Source organism: Typha latifolia, chromosome 5, assembly GCF_019914945.1.
Source record: "Typha latifolia isolate L0001 chromosome 5, TyphaL0001v2, whole genome shotgun sequence".
In the NCBI taxonomy this organism is placed as follows: domain Eukaryota; kingdom Viridiplantae; phylum Streptophyta; class Magnoliopsida; order Poales; family Typhaceae; genus Typha; species Typha latifolia.
This window is the reverse complement of record NC_133090.1, coordinates 13,543,543-13,562,751: the sequence shown is the minus strand read 5'-3', so window position 1 is coordinate 13,562,751 and position 19,209 is coordinate 13,543,543. Positions and strand designations below refer to the sequence as shown.

At 37.7% G+C, this 19,209-nt stretch overlaps 4 protein-coding genes across 6 annotated transcripts; 1 reads left to right on the top strand and 3 right to left on the bottom strand.

Moving 5' to 3' along the window:
- LOC140788687 (polyamine oxidase 3-like) lies at window positions 1-6,835 on the top strand. 2 transcript variants are annotated; one of them, XM_073138063.1, is made up of 10 exons: window positions 1-148; window positions 3,772-3,884; window positions 4,007-4,095; window positions 4,214-4,327; window positions 4,526-4,613; window positions 4,705-4,790; window positions 4,887-4,989; window positions 5,353-5,450; window positions 5,531-5,960; window positions 6,266-6,835. In XM_073138063.1, the coding sequence occupies exons 1-10, from the start codon at window positions 100-102 to the stop codon at window positions 6,584-6,586; spliced, it is 1,491 nt and encodes a 496-aa protein (XP_072994164.1). In that variant the 5' UTR covers window positions 1-99; the 3' UTR covers window positions 6,587-6,835. The 2 variants fall into 2 exon arrangements, with proteins under 2 accessions (XP_072994164.1, XP_072994165.1); XM_073138064.1 differs by lacking the exon at window positions 1-148 and adding an exon at window positions 2,249-2,643.
- Window positions 6,836-7,456: 621 nt separating this feature from the next.
- On the bottom strand, window positions 7,457-11,807 carry LOC140789595 (syntaxin-52-like). The gene is made up of 7 exons (XM_073139358.1): window positions 11,646-11,807; window positions 10,415-10,634; window positions 9,361-9,462; window positions 9,019-9,122; window positions 8,842-8,942; window positions 8,708-8,752; window positions 7,457-7,895 (listed from the first exon to the last, which is right to left on the bottom strand). The coding sequence occupies exons 2-7, from the start codon at window positions 10,630-10,632 to the stop codon at window positions 7,764-7,766; spliced, it is 702 nt and encodes a 233-aa protein (XP_072995459.1). The 5' UTR covers window positions 10,633-10,634; window positions 11,646-11,807; the 3' UTR covers window positions 7,457-7,763.
- Window positions 11,808-12,587: 780 nt separating this feature from the next.
- On the bottom strand, window positions 12,588-15,168 carry LOC140787953 (non-specific lipid-transfer protein A-like). 2 transcript variants are annotated; one of them, XM_073136996.1, is made up of 3 exons: window positions 14,437-15,168; window positions 12,981-13,892; window positions 12,588-12,882 (listed from the first exon to the last, which is right to left on the bottom strand). In XM_073136996.1, exons 2-3 carry the CDS (start codon window positions 13,319-13,321, stop codon window positions 12,873-12,875), a joined length of 351 nt encoding a protein of 116 aa, XP_072993097.1. In that variant the 5' UTR covers window positions 13,322-13,892; window positions 14,437-15,168; the 3' UTR covers window positions 12,588-12,872. The 2 variants fall into 2 exon arrangements, with proteins under 2 accessions (XP_072993097.1, XP_072993096.1); XM_073136995.1 differs by having other exon boundaries at window positions 12,981-13,632; window positions 14,437-15,135.
- LOC140787952 (pentatricopeptide repeat-containing protein At1g53600, mitochondrial) lies at window positions 15,132-17,611 on the bottom strand. Its single transcript, XM_073136994.1, has one exon. The coding sequence runs from the start codon at window positions 17,555-17,557 to the stop codon at window positions 15,521-15,523; it is 2,037 nt and encodes a 678-aa protein (XP_072993095.1). The 5' UTR covers window positions 17,558-17,611; the 3' UTR covers window positions 15,132-15,520.
- Window positions 17,612-19,209: the final 1,598 nt, after the last annotated feature.

Here is a 19,209-nt window from a genome sequence, read left to right as displayed (position 1 = left end):
CTTATGAAACCAAAAAATTACGAATAAGATTAGCTTTTGACAGTCTAGTATGAAACTGACGTTGTTTGCATATCCTTTAATTCAGGTCGAGACGTTGACATGCTCTGGATTGGAACTTTTGTGAGGCTCTCCTTGATGCATGATCTAGGTATATATATATACACAAGCTTATTTCAGGTCATTTTCCTTCGTACTAATGCACTATTTGTTTTTTTTCTTTTTGTAATTTTTCTCCTCTCTCTAGGACTGGATAAATAGACCTAAATAGGCTGCAATGTTTACATAAAACTTCTTATTGAATATAAGACTCAAATAAACTACATCATCTAGGTGAGGTCATAATTTCGACCTTATACTTTAATATCGTAATTTAGAGTTTATAATAGCAATATTTTGTCGCTAAGGTACTATCTTGATGTGTTTTTAATTATTTTAAGTCTGTCAATTTTTTTTTATCACATATCTAATTTAATTTGAAACTTAGATATGAGGCTGCGAATTATAAAATTGCTGACTGAGATGAAAAAAAAATAAGTCACTGTCTAAGTCAATAATTTATATAAAAATTTAAAAATTGTTAGACATTAGAAGAAAAACTTTAAATTAATGATTTTATATTTGAAAATCGTCTGTCCTGATTATTATTTTAACTGTCAGTAAAAACAAATAAATTAAAGTTAGGGAGGGCTAGTTTGGTGATTATAAATTGGTAAATTAAAGCCTTTAATGCTACGTAGCCCCACAGCAATCAATGCTGCTAGTAAAGTGTCAATTTCCCAACAAGTCCATTTCTTGACAAGCTAGTAGCCAACAAAAGTGCTCCACCGAAACGTGCCCGCCCAAATGTCAAGAACCCTAGATTCCTGGAGCATTACACTGTATGACTTATGTTTCCCATTTTAGTGTAATTTGATCAGCATAATAGTTTGGGAATTGGATTGCGACCTGGATAATAATTAAAATTTAAAGGGCACCGACTTCGTGATCTATGTGACACATACCGACTAGCATAGATGGTTAGCACTAATCCACCATAAGAGGTCGAGGTCGAGGTCGGTTGTAGAATCCATTCTTAATATAGACAGCGGAGAAAAAACTTTTTGTGTTTGTAAGCATATCTGGTGTTTAGTTTGAAAGTGTAGTTAAGGAGCATTGTAATATTTATTTAGAGAGAGCTGACTCTTTGTCAAGTCGTTATCTAAACGATATGATTTTGAATGATAAAATAAGTGTGATACATGTGCCGATAGGTAGTGGTTAGATTTCTTTTCTTTTTATTGATGTTAACCAATTGTGACGTGAACTTTTCGTTGTCATTAAATTATAATATTTTAGGAATGATTTATATAATTGTCACTATTTTTTAAAATATTATAATTACCACCAAAATTATTATTCTACTTTAACAATATTATTTCACTAGATAAATCTAACTATTCAGAGTTAGAATCGAATTTAGATTTTTAAAATACAATTTTGCTAATGTATAAATTGCTTACAATGATTCGAAAGCCATTTAACAAGAAAAATAAAATAATTTTTTTTAAAAATATTTTCACACCATAAAGTTTAAGAAAGAAAGCTATTTTAGTTATTTACATAGAATTTCAACGATAACGTTTTAGAAATACTTTACGACTATACTATTAAGAAAAATTAGAATGATAATTCTGAAAGAATTAATAGATTGCAAAGGCAATTATGATAGCTTAAAATTATATATACTAATTACCTATAATGTAATAATTAGATTCAGGAAGAATTTATCTTACATTAATTATGAACTTTTGATACCCCAATATTATCTCTCAGGAGAGTTTATTTTCAAACATGCCAACCACCGTTACCTCCTTAAATTCTGGTGTTTTATTATTTAATCAAATAAAATTTGGATGTTTAAATGAAGAACCTTTTAAACACGGGGGTATGGTCTTACCGTTTAATTAGGTTTAGGTTTATTTACAAGAGAGATTAATAGTTAACAAAATCTTTGGTAGGGTCCAGTGCCAAAGTTTCTGGTTAGGGGTCCTTATCATTAATAACTTTTTAACAATTTATAAGTAATAAAGTTGTAGAGAGAGAGAGAGAGAGAGAGAGAGGGAGAATACAATTTGCATTCATTTGTTTTGAAAACCGATGGGATCGCGACACGTAAAGATTGCATAAACTCCCTACGACCTGAATTGAAGGGAATCTCTGTGGCCAGGAAGCACCTACATAAGGAGGAGCAGGGAGCACCCCAACTCCCAAGACCGAGGAGAGCCGTTTCGTCTTCTCGCCTTCGCTATTCTCGTCCAAAGGAGCCTCCTTTATTCCCAATAGCAATCGATCTCACCTCGGAATCGAGCGGAATCGTCGGAACCTTTCGTGCCCGGCTCAGCTCGATCGCTCCTTCACCTTCCCCGCCCCCATCAATTTGGCGAGAGTTCGATTCTGAGTCGATCCAAGGGCTTCCGCCGTGTTCCGCATGAGCTGGTTCCTAAACTTAGGTCTAAGTTCGAATTCCAACCACTTCATCACTTGCCTCCTCATCTTCGTCCTCCATTACTCCCCTCAATTACCACCTTCCATCTTAAGTCGGTGGAACGGAGAGTACCCAGCTCAGAGACATGGAGAACAGCACTCATCTCCCCAGCAAGAAAGGTTCCTCCTTTTCTTATTCAATTTACGTTGTTTATTATTTTGTAGTAATTAGGTTTATTTGGTCGGCTTGAAGGTTTGGGGGGATTGTAGATCTGACCCATGTTAGAATTTGATCCAAAATTTGATCTTTAGAGTTGATTTCGCCGATTGGATCTTTACTTTGTTTTTTAAGCGAAGGGAATTATATCATGTGGTGGTTACCTGTGCAAGTGGACTCAATGATGTCACATCTCAGTAGTTGTACAAAGTGTGTGGTCTTTTTTTTTTTTCCTGGAAAGTATGTGGTCTTGCCGACTTGGGCTTGTTGGCTTATACTGTATATTTTATATTAAAAAAGTATTGGCACATGGAGACAGGTATTTTCGTTTTGGCGGGTAGTTTATTCGGGAGACCGGAGATCTGATGTACGTGATTTTATGTCGGATTTAACTATGTAATCTACCCTGCTGGAGCCTGTACTTCCATTGTATGTAGCGTATATATGTACATGTACATGAATACAAGGATACTTATTTTCTCAAATATGCGTGGTTTTAGTTTTTGTCTAGGTGACAGTGTATATGTGAACAGAATTTATGGTTCTTGGTTTATGCATGGAGTATCCATATGGTTATCAAGGTGTTGTTGCAGTTTCCTCTTCATCCATATGGAGGGCAAAACAACCCATTTGCCTGCTGATACAATCATTTTGGAACTTTTTCCCATGCCTGTTCCAAATTTAAGCTAGCCAAAATTTGCTTCTTTTTAATGTTTTTGATTCATGGAGACTATAGTATTGGTGTTGTTCCGATGGTGTGCAGTCACCGAAGATCCCATAGATAATTATGGACAGTTGACTGCAATAATCTTAAGTTTTATCCAGTGGGGCTTAATCACTTTGCTAAGGTGAGGAAACAAGCTGAGGAGTTATTAGGCCATCGATCCTGCTGCAGCATTAACATTATTTTTGTTACTGATGCTATCTTATACCCTTTCTACAGTAATCTTGTGATTTCTAGTCTAATGGTTTCCTAGTCCTTCCATGCTTCCTATTCCTCTATGTTGTTTATGTGATACATCATGTGCTTTCTAAGTATCTTTCCAGTTTCCAGCAATAACCTGATATGTTCCTTCTTTGTTTCCCATCAGCCTCGTACCTTTCAAATGTTGAGAGAAGGCCTCCCTCTCCTTCTGTTATTGTCATTGGTGGTGGCTTTGCAGGCCTTGCAGCTGCCCGTGCTCTTAAAAATGCATCATTCCAGGTAAAGTTTCTGCCCAAACATAATTTCATGCTTTTGTTTTGATGGTTCATTTTGAATCAATAACTTACATGATGCGTTTTGTGCTCCATGTCCATAAAATGTACTGACTAATGCATCCTTAGGTTGTTCTGCTGGAGTCACGGGATAGACTAGGTGGTCGTGCTTATACTGATTACTCCTTTGGATTTCCTGTTGACATTGGTGCATCCTGGTGAGCTTCAGTGTGTAACTTGAAAGTTCTACTACATTTTAGCCATGCACAAATTAGATATACCTTATATTTCTGAAGCATCTAAATTCATGTGCTGTTTGGTTCTCCCGTTCCTCAGGTTGCATGGTGTCTGCGAAGAGAACCCCTTGGCACCTTTGATAGGAAGACTGGGGCTTCCTCTTTATCGCACAAGTGGTGATAACTCTGTACTGTTTGACCATGATTTGGAGAGGTAAAGCTTGTTTAGTTTATCCTAGTATTTCTGTTTGGACTTAATCTACACTTTGTATTGCAAGTTTGCGATGCTGTCCGAAACCAATATTTCAGAATACTATTTTCTATGTTTTTCGTCAGCCATAATTATCCAAATTATTACAATGCTATACTGAGAATTGTACTTGCCAATATCCTCTCTTCTTTCTTCATTCAGTTATGCGCTCTTTGATATGGATGGGCATCAAGTTCCCCAGGAACTAGTCCAAAAGGTTGGCAAGGTGTTTGAGGCCATATTGAAAGAGGCAAGTTTTTCTGCCAATGACAAAGGAATTTTTCTGCAGATAGTGAGATCTTGAAATCAGTAAGGATTGATAAGCCATTTTTAATTTGCAGACTGAAAAACTAGGGAATGATCATATAGGAGACATGTCCGTAGCACAGGGTATCTCTATTGCTATGGAGAGGCGGCCAGATTTGAGGTTTCCACATAATTTAATTCATTTCATGATTTTTTTGTCCTTATTTAGGTATTTTGCATCATGAATCTTGTTTTTAATAAGTTATCTTGTCCACAGACCAGAAGGACTTGCTCACAATGTACTTCAATGGTACCTGTGTAGAATGGAAGGTTGGTTTGCTACAGATGCAGATACGATCTCACTGAAAAATTGGGACAAGGTAGGTGACTTTTGTTCTTTATTGTCGTGAAATGCACTTCTATTTTTCCAGCATTCTTCATTTCCTTTCCCATATGTTCTCATGCATGGGGAGTGGGTGTCTAGACATCTGCATACGTAACTCAATATTCCAGTAACAACTTATGCGATTATTGCTAGAGAAAAATAGTCGCTCCGCCTTCCACCTGTTCCCACCGTCTATCTTACAAGCCCCCAACCCAAACCCAAACAACAACAACATATACACACAGAAAAGGGAAAAAAGTTTTGAAGAATATTGTGTTAGTACTGATTTGGTAGAATTCATGGATTGAGTATTCATGGATTGGGCTGCCTCACCGATCTAACATGTTGTATGATACAGGAAGTCCTGCTTCCCGGTGGTCATGGCCTTATGGTTCGTGGGTACCGTCCTGTCATAAATACTCTTGCTAAAGGCCTTGATATTCGCTACCAGCACCGGTATGTGCTGATTCATTTTTTCTTTGGTTAATAAGCAGCCAACTGGTGTACATAGTTTCTCACCGGGGTCTTTCTTTCAGGGTTTCGAGAATTGTTCGCAATAAAAATGGAGTAGAAGTCACCGTCGACACTGGTAAAACATTTCTTGCAGATGCTGCTGTCATTACTGTTCCCTTAGGTGTATTGAAAGCCAATTACATTAAGTTTGAGCCAAGGCTTCCTGAGTGGAAAGAAGAAGCAATACATGGACTCGCTATCGGGACAGAGAACAAAATAGCCTTGCATTTTGACAAAATTTTCTGGCCAAATGTGGAGTTTCTAGGAGTAGTTTCTTCTACAACATATGGTTGTAGCTATTTCCTAAACCTTCATAAGGCGACAGGCCATCCTGTTCTTGTTTACATGCCTGCGGGTCGGCTTGCCCACGACATTGAAAAGATGTCTGATGAAGCTGCAGCTAATTTTGCATATCTGCAGTTGAAAAGGATTCTCCCAGATGCATCTGAACCAGTGTGTATCCTACTATTCTTTTGCAATATGGTTTTTGATGTCTGTTTTCCTTTTTGTTCCTTTAAATGACCATATTTATGCTTAAATCTTTCATATTCAACCATTCAGCTACCTTCATATTAGCTATAGCTTGCCTTGTCATGACTACTCTCTTAGCTGCGTAAGTAGGAATTTCATGTTAGACAGATTCGTGAGCTGCATAAAAAATCAAAATAATTGTTGGTTAATGCAAGATATTATTGAATAGGAAGATGTCATTTTTATCCATATGCCAATCTAAGTTCTTTTACTAATACAATTTGCAGATTCAGTACTTAGTCTCACACTGGGGGACTGATGAGAGTTCACTTGGATCCTACACCTACGATGCAGTGGGAAAGTCTCGTGATCTTTATGAGAAGCTTCGCGTCCCTGTGGACAACCTTTTCTTTGCAGGAGAGGCAACAAGTGTGAAATACACTGGTTCTGTGCACGGCGCATTCTCTACTGGATTGATGGCTGCAGAAGAATGCCGAATGCGCGTCCTTGAAATATATGGGGACTTGGACATGTTAAACATACAACACCCTGACGCAAGTGAAGGAACCACCTCAGTCTCAGTTCCCTTACTGATCTCTCGAATATGATTCAAGACTGCATTCATGGTTCTTGTTGATCTAATAGACTGGTTATATGATTAGTTCGCTAACCATTCCATTGATTGCCTGGGAAGATAACATGAGAAACAGATGTTTCTCCTTGTTATAATTTTCAAGCATGAGGAGTGTGTTACACACTATTGTGTTGATCAATATTTACACTTTGCACTATATGAATAAATGAAGGATTGTAAGAGAACATGTCTTAAACTAATGATGCAATTTAGATTATGAGCATCTAACGCTGTTGTCTGGATGGTGAACTTAAGTATTAACTTTGTAGTTTTCTGTAACTGCTACTTTTTGCTTCCTTCTGCACTTTTTTTAGGTTTTTTTTCCCAGGAAGTGGGAACTTATTAATGGTGTCCCAATTAAACTTGCTTATGCAAAGTTTCCATATAATTGAGAAAGGTAAGCATGATGAAGGGGGATGGTTAGCCACCAGGTCAAATTTTGCTAGATAAAATTTCCGAGTCCTCTTCTGCTCTAGGATTGAGATCCATCTTTTTTATCTGTAATCATATATATAGGAATTTGGAGTAATTGAAAATGCTAGAATGGTTTTGTCATCATGGGACACAAATGAATCGTGTAATATTGTTTGGGTTATCACTTATCACATTGTTCGGATTATTGCCAGTACTCCTATGATATTATATAGATTCCACTCAGACAAACTCATTATTCAGAAGAATAGGAAATAACAAGACTAAATATGAATACAGTTTTATGAAAAACCATAACTTATCTTGAAACCCTTCCCACGGGAAGATACCTCAGGGATGGGGGCATGGTAGGTCATATGATAGCTCATAGTATAGCATTTTGCTATCCATTTTCAGAGTATGCACAACACAATTCCAACTCAATAAGCATTTATTGTATTCAATATGAAATGCGAGGCATTAGGAAGCAAATGCCTGTGTTCCACGTACAAACGAAAGGAAATTCCACTAAAAAGAGAAAAAGAAAGGAGCACCTGGAACTATAAGCAGATTACAATTATGCATTCGACCAACACCAAATAGTTACACACACACACAGCAGCTTTAAGGAACCGTTCCAAAATAAGGTCAAACGGAAAGATCAAACAAAGACAATTTCCATGGAGTGCTGCACAAATGAACTCGCGGGCAGGCAAGAGTGAGGATCAATTCTGAGTCTCTTACAAGTACTTGATGAGAGCCCAAACAATAGCAGCCAGAATCACTATGGCAACAACAGATAATAGCAGACACATGCACGAGCAACCACCCTTTGTACGCTTGTTTAGAATTGCCAGCCTCTTTTGCATCCGCTGCATCCAAAAAAGTAAACTATTTTTATCTTAAAACAAAAAAATTATGTGAAACAATAATTAAGATGTGAAACAATGAACTTAATCAGCTGAATATATAGCGTTCCTTCGTAGATCTACGGATTTCACCCCTACTTTTATCATTTTCCTCTTCATACATATCTTGCAATATGATTCTAACTAGCCTGGCACCAAAAAATTCAAAATAAAGAAAACGTAAGGAACACTTGCCCCCCCTGTCTTACCGCGGCCAAGCAAACTCCAGCATCAAAGAGCAGCAAGAAAGGGCCTAAGGAAGGTGACTCGCGCAGACAGCTGACTACTTTTCAATCACAATTCTGTATATTCCATTTACTATCTGGTAAAATATTTAAAGTACCTTCCTACAGGATGTTTATCAGCAAATGAAATGACCCCAGAAGAAGTGAGTGCAGAGACTAGTTGCACTCCCATACTCTATACATCTAGACAAGTATTTATTTATTGGACAAACAAGCCCGAGTCAAATAAGAGGTGCTAATCTTATCATCATTCTGGTCATATCTTTCAGGAAGATCTCACTAGTCTTTGTTATGTTAGCCTAGTGGCATGACACCTGGAGCATGAACATAGAGTTTTCTCATTATATTTCATGTTGGAACCATCTGAAACCACTAAATTTCGTATGCTTCTTCCTTTGAATTTTTTCGAAGCTATTTTGTCAATGCTGATGAAAAAAAAATGGCAATAGAACAATTTTCATCTTCATCACCAGCCAAGCAATAGTAACTAGTGCAGAATAACTATTCTGATAGCCAATCAAGTGAAATAACCTGAAGGCGTGAGTCTGTCACCTCCACATGCTGATCCAAGTTATCCTGCATCATAGCAAGAAGTTTGTTATCCTTCATCATGGAACTTAGTATGTAAAAGGTGAGGCCTATTTGTGGGTTTGATAAATACTGACTATCAATCGAGTATGCAGATCCAACTCTTCATTAACAGCTAATGCAATATGTTTTGTGCTCAGTACTGTCTCCTCCAACTTCTCAAGGCCATCATCTTGCTCTGTGTATCATATGAAACAGAGAGTAAGCATCAAACAACATATTAATACAGAAAAACATCAATTGCTTTAGAGCACCTCTCATGATCTGCCTCTGTAGTCCAACAACACCATGGTTGTCCAATCCTGCAATTCTATTTATTTCATCGGCCGCCTTTTTACTCTGTCCAAGTAAGTCCTCCCTAAGTTCAACAAGAATCAGTTAGTTTAGTGTTTCCTCATACAACATTTCTTGAGAAAAGGAATCTAGTAACTGATGCCCAACAAATTTCATTAGATGCTAAATAACATCAGCTGATTTATACCCAAAAGCAACGGAACAAGATGCACGGTAATGCAGCAAGAACACCCTAGTAGTAAGCCCATTACTGTAAGAAAGTTCCAAAACTGATATAGCATATTCCTGTATGGAGGCCACACCTGTTAGCAAAGTTGGACATGTTTAGTGTTGAGGCCATCTGTTTTGATTTAGACCTCAAATTCGAAAGCATATCTTGTTTTTTATGCAACTCCTTGTCCGATCTGCATAAAATGGAAGATCAGTGGCATGTGCAAATTAATATGCAAAACTGTTTCATAAGTTACATTAGGTCATATGTATGGCTCACTGTAGATTAAACTTTGTGGCATCAAAAAAATGCTTTTTATGATTGTGCTTCTCAAAAAGAAATGAACACATCTCATGTTGTAAGCATCTTTTCAATTCTCAATTGTATATACTATATAAGCAAAAAGAAAATATATCAGCAAGGTAATGGAAGAACAACAAAATATCCTTGGATAATTACATATACAAACCTTCCTCCACAGTTGGAATATGGCGGTGGAAAGTTAACATCTTAGCCAAGTACAAAGAAAGTTCCTTGGATTAGATCAGGATGGAACTTTCCTAGAACAGGCAAGCTTTCTTTGATTTGAGGATACAATAGCTCATACCTTTACTAATTAAAATCGTAGGTTCTTTCTAAGCTGAGATATATCTTCTTTGCTTATTCATAATTATCATGAGTCAACAAAACTTGAACACAAGTACAATTACAGTGATCACAAAATCCTACAACAGTATAACTTAGAAAGTGCACAAAAGACAATTTCTGCCAAACGAAGAGGACACATGAAAAGACGTCATCTTGCATGCAGGGGGCATAGCTGAGAATTTTTGATACAAAATAGTATCAGCTATAATTCAAACCTTCAGGAGATTCTACACAGTTGGTAACAACCATCTTCTAAGAATATAAATTTCCAGAAGCAGCATTAAATTATGATAGATTTAGATCACACACTCCAAGTAGATATCCAGCTTATTTGCATGCAATAATACAAGACAGTGAATCTATGGGAAATACTTTCTTCATGTACCCCCAAATAAATTGGCTAGTTCTATTTATTGACTATAAGTAGTTACGAAAAAGAAAACAGTCAGAAGCAAAAAAATGGGGCTGACCAAAATTTAGAAAGAGTATAAGCATACATTGGCTGCAACTTTGGGAGTTTGGACAGAAGGTTCTCCAAGCTATCCAATCTGGTTGCAAGAATTGTTATCTTCCTCCGGATTGCAGATGTATGGCGCTGGGTATCTGAGCCTGATGGTGGAAAAGATCCTCTTTCAGCGATCATGGCACTAATATCATCAGCAAGCCTTGAGGCTTCACTGAACTCCCTCATCCATGAATCTGAAGAGGATGCCATTACTGCAACAAGAAAATATATGTATACATTAAATTCCGCCCTCCAACACAGAATTACCTCCTTAGGAACATATTTACTAAATATATAGATGCTTGATAGTCCCAGTTTCCAGAAACATCAGAATGGCAGTTTAGTAAGCTAAATATACTTTATAACCATACTAGATCTGATTCATTTAGAAATTACTGACTAGAGAACATGTAATAATACAAGAACAAAAGGGAAAAGACATGCCGATGGTGCACACTCCTTGCAACTGATGGAAAATAATTTAAAAATTCAGAATTTTTAAATTAAATTAGTTAGAACAACCTCAGAAGAGCCTTGCCTTAACACTTATATCAGGAGCTTACATGTAACAAATACTTATAGTCTACAGATAGGACCATGAACAACTAATTGAGAAACTATCATCTAATTCTGAAGTTGTTCCTTCTCATCCATGGAATAATGTACCTTGATCTTGATTCCAAAGGCTAACCTCTGTATTTAGTTTGAGCTACAATCAGGTCGAGTATCATGGTCCTCATGGATGAGCACAATTTTTTTTTTTTAAAAAAACAATAAAACATCGGTAATTCTACATGTCAACTAAATTTTCCAATTGTTAGGTGGGAATTTCAAATTATAAGCTCAATGCCACATTAGCTCCTGCCTAGGAATCCCTTGTAAAAGAAAGACCCTTCCTTTCTAATTCCAAGCCATCAACTCCGACATCCATCTCAAAGCCCCCATTTCAATAACAAAAGAAAGCCAATGCTATCGACTGTAAACACCTCGATTCATCTCAACAAAATCCCCAATCTCGATTCTAAGGAGAATCTAAACACCAAGAACTTCATATTAAGCCAAATTAAACCAATCAACGAGTAATAACCCTGGGGGGCATCACCAATCCACCTAATAAGACGTGCCCCAAACCCACCTACAGATCGCAGCTGTACCACCTGACATGGATATCAGTCAAACGAGAATCGAAAGAAGAACACGCATCTCAGCATGAATTTGCTGACCTGATCAACGAGGAAGGGATGATTGTAGACGAACTCCTCTATCTCCTTCTCGTTCTTCTCCACCTCCCTACCTTTTCTTCCCTCTTATGATAGGAGAGAGAGAGAGAGAGAGAGAGAGAGAGAGAGAGAGAGAGCGCTCGGGACCTCGGGTTGAAGCATCTTGTTTTAGGCCGTAACGGAGTTTGAAGTTAAAACTCCGTCAAACCCCCGAGTCGGACTCGTTCCGAGTTTCGGAACTGACTTGGGTTTCTCTTGAGCTTAGATCGGTCGGCCTAAGCCCGAGCCCGAGTTGGCTTAAGATTTTATTGCATACACCTTTTAAGTTAAAGCCATAAATGTCTTTTAAGTTAATCTATAATTGTTAAAAGGATATCAATGCAAAATCCATAGATTTTAAAAGGTATATATATATATATATATATACATATATACAGATATAAAATTTAGAAAGATTTACATGCAAATAAGGAATTTTGGAGGAGTATCATGCAGCAATTAAAAAAAAAAAAAAGCATTACATTGCTTTTCAATCAAACCATCAACGTAAGAAAATATCCGATGATTCCCTGACATGCAAAAAAAAAACGGCCTTTTCTGTCACAACTCTTTACTTTGTATAGTAAACTTAAATTCTTTAGATCACTCTCTCTTCTTTGATCAGGATCAAGAGAGAAATAGAGAAGAAACGTCATTCCCTTTATTCTCGTCTTAAAGCTCCTGCTTCACTACTTACTTTATGCTGCAAAGAGAAACAACTCATTAATCATATAAAATTCCAAATGTATGCAGTTTGATGTTCCAACTGGAAACCTACAATTAATGATCAAATGGGAAGATTATTCTCTGTATCAGACATATGTGAATCGAACTTTATATTAGGCATGCTGTCCTTTTCTGCAGAATGACTTCATATAATGTAAAACTTATCTCAACCATAAAAGAGGAAATAACTTGCCAATTGTCATACATTCTTGTCTGTTATGAAGCAACCGGAAATCCAATATCATTTCCGTAATTTTTACCATACATTACATGTAAACCAAGAAGGTACTTTATTACAATATTTATAAGATAGTAAAACATAGCCCATATAGAATTCTGCCAGTTTCACAGGTATCCCAGCTCTCCTTTTATTCCCTCCAACAAAATAACTTCACCATTCATGGAGGAAGAAACAGTGATCTGCTCCTCCTTTTATTCCCAACTGGAGCGTCTCCATGAGAATGCTTATGGAATGCTACATGAATCAAAAGCAACACAAAGGTATCAGAAAAAAAAGATGTATTACTACATAAAAATCACAAGGCAGTAAGTTTAAAGCAGAGGCACACTCACCTGGAGCAGTCAAACTTCAAGCTGATGGGGAAAGGAAGCGGCGTGCCACATGCTGTTGGGAGGTTGCTGACAGCATCATCACTGATGCTCGCAAAGTGAGATGCTGCCTGCTTCATGCAGTTGCATGCATAGCGCCGGTCCGGCGTGGTTGTCGCCATTGACTTGAGCTTATTCACGCCATCACAACAAGCTGCAGCCGGTGTTGGCCGCTGCCCAGTCAGGTAGCTAACGCATGGGAGGAGGCACATGTCGACATCACCGCAGCTGATAGCGTTGCTAGGCCCAACAATCAGGTGAGCCATGGCAAGTGCTAGAATGAGAGCTGCAGCCACACCCTTCATCCTTCCTTCTCCTATGTATCAGACCTCCAGGTGTGTTTAGTGTGCTGAGTTGTTCTCTGGCTAAGGGTGGAGGACAGAATTTATAGGGAGATGGATGTCTTACATGGGTGGGAAGTTGGTTTTGGACTATGCCATTTTGATCATGATGTTGATTTTGGAATGATGTATAGTTTGTTGGGAAAGTTGGATACGATGATCAAAGCTTGATACTTCTGATAAGGTTGTTATGGTTATGGGGATACCTTTTCTTCTGTTGTCCTGGGTTGTTAGTTGCTTCCATGCTGATACATCTGCTCTCTCCACAGGGGCGGCTAAGAGATTGCAGATATTAGTTTGTCATCAGAAATACCATGCAGTAATTCTAAGAATGGAAGATAGAGCCAGGATTCTTGGTAGTTAAAACTTAGAACTTAAAACAGCATTGTACTGCATGAGGCTTCTAAAGACAAGGTTCATGGTGACCTCAATTCAGGGCAGTTTTTTCAAATTACCCATGCTTCAGTTAGCAAGCTTAAGATTAATGATTGATCTTTTCCACAATGCCATATTTGATTATTGAGATACACAAGACCTGTAAAATTATTGAGCACCTTTAGATGAATCCAAAGTTGACGAGATTTGATTAAGGCTTGACAGAATTATAAACCATGATTCTGGTTTTCCAAATTGTACTTGTTAGCTAAGCTAGCATGACAAAAGTAATGTGTAAGCACTAGAGATGTCACTAGGTCATCTGAAGTTAGTAAAATATAAATCGTCTGCATCATGGACTGATCAGCATAGGGATGATCAGCCTACAACTATATATGATATATCTTTATCAAGAGTTATTTAACAGCAAGAAGCCAAGAACACAAGCTTAAGGCTGCATTATCTCACTATGCAAGTTCTATGAAGTCTCCATACTTCAGTATTGCCATCACTATGCATGCCCAGAGCATATGACTTGAAATCAGGAACAATGAATGACATACATCATACTATCATAGCAATGCCTGCGTGCTTTAAGATTGTAGTTTCAGAAATAGAACTAAATGGTATATGTCTTTAATTCTTTTCAGCAAGCAGACTAATCATTGATATTCTACATGATGGAGAAAAAGGAAAAAAATTACCTCTCATTAGCTAGCATCCTATGACAGTTTTTGTTTGACGTTGTACCTTGCTCTATGCTGTCATTGTAAGTGCTTACCCGTACAAGATCAGCTAGTAAAAGTGCTTTAATCACATATTACTGCATATCTTTATCATCCATCAGACAACCACTCTCACCAGGTTGAAGAAACATTGTCCTGTTCCCATTCTGTACACAATGTCCTTTGTTTCTTCATCTGTGACAGACTTTAAATTACTCGTAATCCCTGCCTTAATTCCCAGTGACGCAGTTGTAACAGACTCCATTTCTCTGTCAATACTCTTACTGAAAGATTTTCGGCTACTTCACAATCAGCCTTCCATGAATTAACCTTTTTATTACTCAAACTGCTGCATTAGTTAGTGAGAAATGCATCAGTAGGATGCATACATTCAAGCTCCTCAAATGCTACAGAAAACAAGGGTGAGGCAGCAGATTGGGCAGCAGTACCCATACAAAACATTAAATCCATGAGGCTGCATATGAATAAACTGTTCTCCTGCTCTGGGGAACTTGGGTAAAAATCATCCATATGGACACTCACTGATTGATCCCATACTTAGTGAGTAAACAAAAAATGGTCACATATATTGGTTGAAGTAACAGTCTCCGGTTCATTGCTGGATGTCCTTTTCCTATAATATTCCCTAATTTTTCATGTTCCTGCAATGAAACTTGCATGCCATCTTCTAATCACTTCCTTTATGAACATAAATAAGTCAAGTTCTACCATACAACATAAAGATCAAGGTCAATCACATTGAATCATGTATCTGTTTTACTTTCTTTCTCGAATATGATGCACCTGTGATATATTATGTGCTTTTTTCTTGTAGGTGTTCGGCAGAATTTGAATATCAGCAACTAGCAAGTGGAGCGAATCTCAAGCATAATGAACTCATTAGACCCTTCTGAAGTCCAGGCACTTAGACAGATACAATATCAAGCAGTAGAAGACCACATATTTTTTTATATTCAAACGTTCTTTGCCTGAATAATGTACTCTCAGCGAACCTCGAGTACCTTGTCATCTACTGAATCTTCATTTGTTAGTGCAAGAGGACCTATGTTGCTCGGAAGTGCCCATCCTTCACTCTGCTGGTATCAGTCCAGCTATAACCAGGTTTCTTTCTTATGTTGCTGGACAGCTGTACCATTCGTAATCTTTGCTCATCCTCCTTCAGCCCCGCCAGGGACAACATACTAGACAGGACGGTGTAAACTGTTGCATTGTTGGGTTCGAGTTCAAAAAGCTTTTGCGCTGCTATCTTTGCAACATTCAGATTTGAGTGGATCTTACAAGCATTTAGTAAAGCTCCCCACGAATCTGAATTAGTTTCATATGGCATTGAATTGATAAATTCCAGCGCTTCAACTAGCAATCCTGCACGGCCTAGAAGATCAACCATGCAAGTGTAGTGCTCTGGTGTTGGTTTAATTCCATAAATAGAGCCCATAGATTCGAAGTACTTATACCCTTCCTCAACCAAGCCCGCATGAGCACAAGCAGAAAGAATCCCCAGGAAGGTTGCCTCGTTAGGCTTGTAACCATCTCTTTGCATCTTGGCAAATAGTTTGAGTGCCTCTTCAGCCAAGCCATGCTGGGCAAATGATGTTATCATGGAATTGATGGTAACGAGACTTGGCTCGTTGATTTGTGAGAAAATAAGATAAGCATCGCCCAAGCTTCCACATTTTGCGTACATTGACACCAAAGAGCTTTGAACAGTGATGTCAAACCCCAAAGCCATCTTCACCGCACAGGCATGGACCTGCATTCCCTGTTCCAAACTTACCAAACTAGCCAAAGCACTCAGTATACAGCTTAATGTCACAGAATTAGGCATGTATCCTTCTCGTACCATGATACTGAACCACTGCAATGCACTTTCATGCTCCCCATTTCCAACATACCCTGAAATAACTGCAGTCCAAGCAACTTCATCTTTATGAGGCATTTGTTCAAAAAGGAGAAGTGATTCTCTCATCCATCCTCTATTAGAGAACCCGACAACCATTGAGGTCCAAGAAACAACATCCTTTTCCGGCATCGACTCAAATAGCACGTGTGCCTCTTCAATTGCACCATGCTGAATATATCCAGTAATCAACGAATTCCAGGAGACTACATCTTTCATGTTCATGCAATCAAATTTCCTTCTAGCAGCAACCATCCATCCTGTTCTTGAATACATGATAATTATAGAATTACCTAGGAAGCCATCAGATTCAAAACCCATTGCATTGATCAAGCCATGAATTTGAACCCCTTCTTCAATCCTACAAAACTCAGCGCACGCATCAAGCAATACAGAAAGTGTAGTAGGATTGATCTCGACACCTTTCCTTCTCATCTCCAGAAACAGATTAAAACCATCATCCAAAAATCCGACCTTGAAGTACCCTCGAATCATTGAAGTCCAAGAAATCACGTTCCTCTCTGGCATAGAATCAAATATTTCTCTTGCATCAAAAATACTCCCAAATTTGCAAAATGCATCGACCATCGAGCTCCAAGATATGACATCCTTCACCTCCATCGCATTGAAAATACGAACAGCCTCATCAAGCTGGCCTTTCCTCAAGTACCCACAAATCAAAGCATTGGAAGCAACTGGGTCCCGCCACATTCGCGGCATTTCTTCGTAAACCATCTCCGCGTCCTTTATCATACCACTCTTAGCGAAACCCGCGATCATTGCACCGTAAGAGACCTCATTCTTCTCGGGAATTTTGGAGAACAGCTCGAAAGCATCCCATACCTTCGAAGCGCGAACATAAGCCGACATCATGGCATTCCACGACACAGTGTTCCTTGTTGGCATTTGATCGAACACCTTCCTGGCAGAAGAAACTTCGCCATTGTCCCCGTACGCCGTGAGCAGTGCCGTCCAGGAGACGACGTCTCGGACGGGCATTCCGTCGAACACGAATTGAGCACCTCGGGGATCGCCATTCCTGCCATTTTTGGTGATCTGGGAGTTGGAGAACCCCAAGTTGCGGCGGGTCTTGGTCGAATTGGAGTACCTTGCGATCGAAAGGTGGAGACTTGAAAGCGGAAGGCTTTGGGAGCGGAAGAAGGAGATGCGTTTCCTCAGCATTGCTTTTGCTCATCGAATTCCATCGACTCCGGATGCAATTCGGCGCCGAAGCTCCTCGATCTGCAGCATTTATAGTTTTTTTTTTAAAAAAAATTAAGGGTTCTTTCGCAAATATTTCCTTGCAATACGGTGATATTATGAATAAACCCTTGCACCATGTGTAATTAACTAATTATAAATAAAATAATACAAGTAATGGCTTTTTTCATCTCATATTGTAGACATTTTCAATCCCACATTTTTAGTTCAATATTGGCTCACTTAATTTCAAGCTAAGCCTAATTGGACCTCGAGCACAATTCAAGCTTTAAATAAGCTAAATTTAAGTCTAATGCAACTCTTATTCAAGCTAATTGGATCAACCTTAATTTAAGCTTAAACTAAAAAATAATTTATGAAAGTCTAAATTAATAAGATACGATTAAAGCTAAGATCTTATAAATTAATATTGTATATATAAATTTGAGCTTTATTGATCGAGCTTAGCTCGAAATTGATGTTAAACCCTTTTTTTGTGTTCCTTTAATTATGAGCTAATCCCGAACTCAAGCAGTTAGATTACTCTCATGGCCTGTTAAAAAAAGAAGTTAGGTGAGGGAAAGTAGAAATGTCTAAATTTGTGCACCAGAAGAAGATCAAATATTTTGAAAGTGGATACAGTTGGCTTTGGCCGTCACTAGATAATTGTAGGATTTTATGCTAGAATTCCAAGTCAGTGGGAGAATATGATACCAGGTCAGTAGTGTGGTTAGTTAGCCCAAAATTTATATATTCTCGAGTAGGCTGTCAAAAAATTTTGTTGGCTTTTTGAGTTTGAAAAGCTAATTAAGTCGAGCTAAAGCTAGAATCAGCTTGCTCGAGCTTGGCTCTAATATACTCGATACATAATATATAAAATAATATTATAAATTTTTGACCCACGTAAGCCTATTAAGCCCACGAGCTGAACTCAAGCTTTATCAAGCTGAAGACAAGCTGAGCTGGGCCAGCTCACTCATGAAATTATTAATTGTTCGGTGATTTATATATAGAATACCTATTCTTTCTTTTCTAATAAAGTGCTAAATTATTCATCATTTTTACAAATAGTAAAATTCATATAAATCGTGAAATATTTCAATATTTTCACTTATGACATGGTAGGCTAGCTGGTTAAAAAAAACTGTCTTTACTAATAAATTTGGTGAATTAAATAAAAATGGCAAAATTAATTATAAGAAGAACTATTTTGATAAAAAAAAACTCTTTAAACTCTTTGCCCTGCTACCATGCCCAATTGCTACTAAAATCAACTATAGAATAGACCTTGCATTGTATTTATAATGCCTTGAAAGCACTGTAACATTAATTTTATTAATGCACAATAATTATATTAGATAAGTTAAATTAACTACATATATAAACTAATTTTAATACTTCAGAGTAAGTTTTTCCAAATTAAGGTAAAGTTAAAAAGAGAATGTCTATTTAAGGTTAAATGAGAGGTAGTTTTCTATATTTAAAATGACAAAATTCTCTCTATTCACAGTAGGACGTGAGAAATAATAAAGATAAAATATAAGATGTTTTTAATAAAATTTTCTAATAGATTTCTTCCCAAATAAGAGGACTCTTTCCTTTTTTATCTTCTCCGGTAAACCTTCCTCAATCGT

What these genes read in the sequence shown, in the direction of transcription:
- LOC140787953 (XM_073136996.1), bottom strand. Translation starts at nt 13,321, where the DNA reads ATGAAGGGTGTGGCTGCAGCTCTCATTCTAGCACTTGCCATGGCTCAC.
- LOC140787952 (XM_073136994.1), bottom strand. Translation starts at nt 17,557, where the DNA reads ATGCTGAGGAAACGCATCTCCTTCTTCCGCTCCCAAAGCCTTCCGCTT.
- LOC140789595 (XM_073139358.1), bottom strand. Translation starts at nt 10,632, where the DNA reads ATGGCATCCTCTTCAGATTCATGGATGAGGGAGTTCAGTGAAGCCTCA. An exon ending in CTCCCAAAGTTGCAGCCAAT is followed by an intron (nt 9,463 to 10,414) that starts GTATGCTTATAC and finishes CATTTTATGCAG; the next exon opens with ATCGGACAAGGAGTTGCATA. An exon ending in ACAGAGGCAGATCATGAGAG is followed by an intron (nt 8,943 to 9,018) that starts GTGCTCTAAAGC and finishes TATGATACACAG; the next exon opens with AGCAAGATGATGGCCTTGAG.
- LOC140788687 (XM_073138063.1), top strand. Translation starts at nt 100, where the DNA reads ATGCTCTGGATTGGAACTTTTGTGAGGCTCTCCTTGATGCATGATCTA. An exon ending in CTCCTTGATGCATGATCTAG is followed by an intron (nt 149 to 3,771) that starts GTATATATATAT and finishes GTTTCCCATCAG; the next exon opens with CCTCGTACCTTTCAAATGTT. An exon ending in GATATTCGCTACCAGCACCG is followed by an intron (nt 5,451 to 5,530) that starts GTATGTGCTGAT and finishes TCTTTCTTTCAG; the next exon opens with GGTTTCGAGAATTGTTCGCA.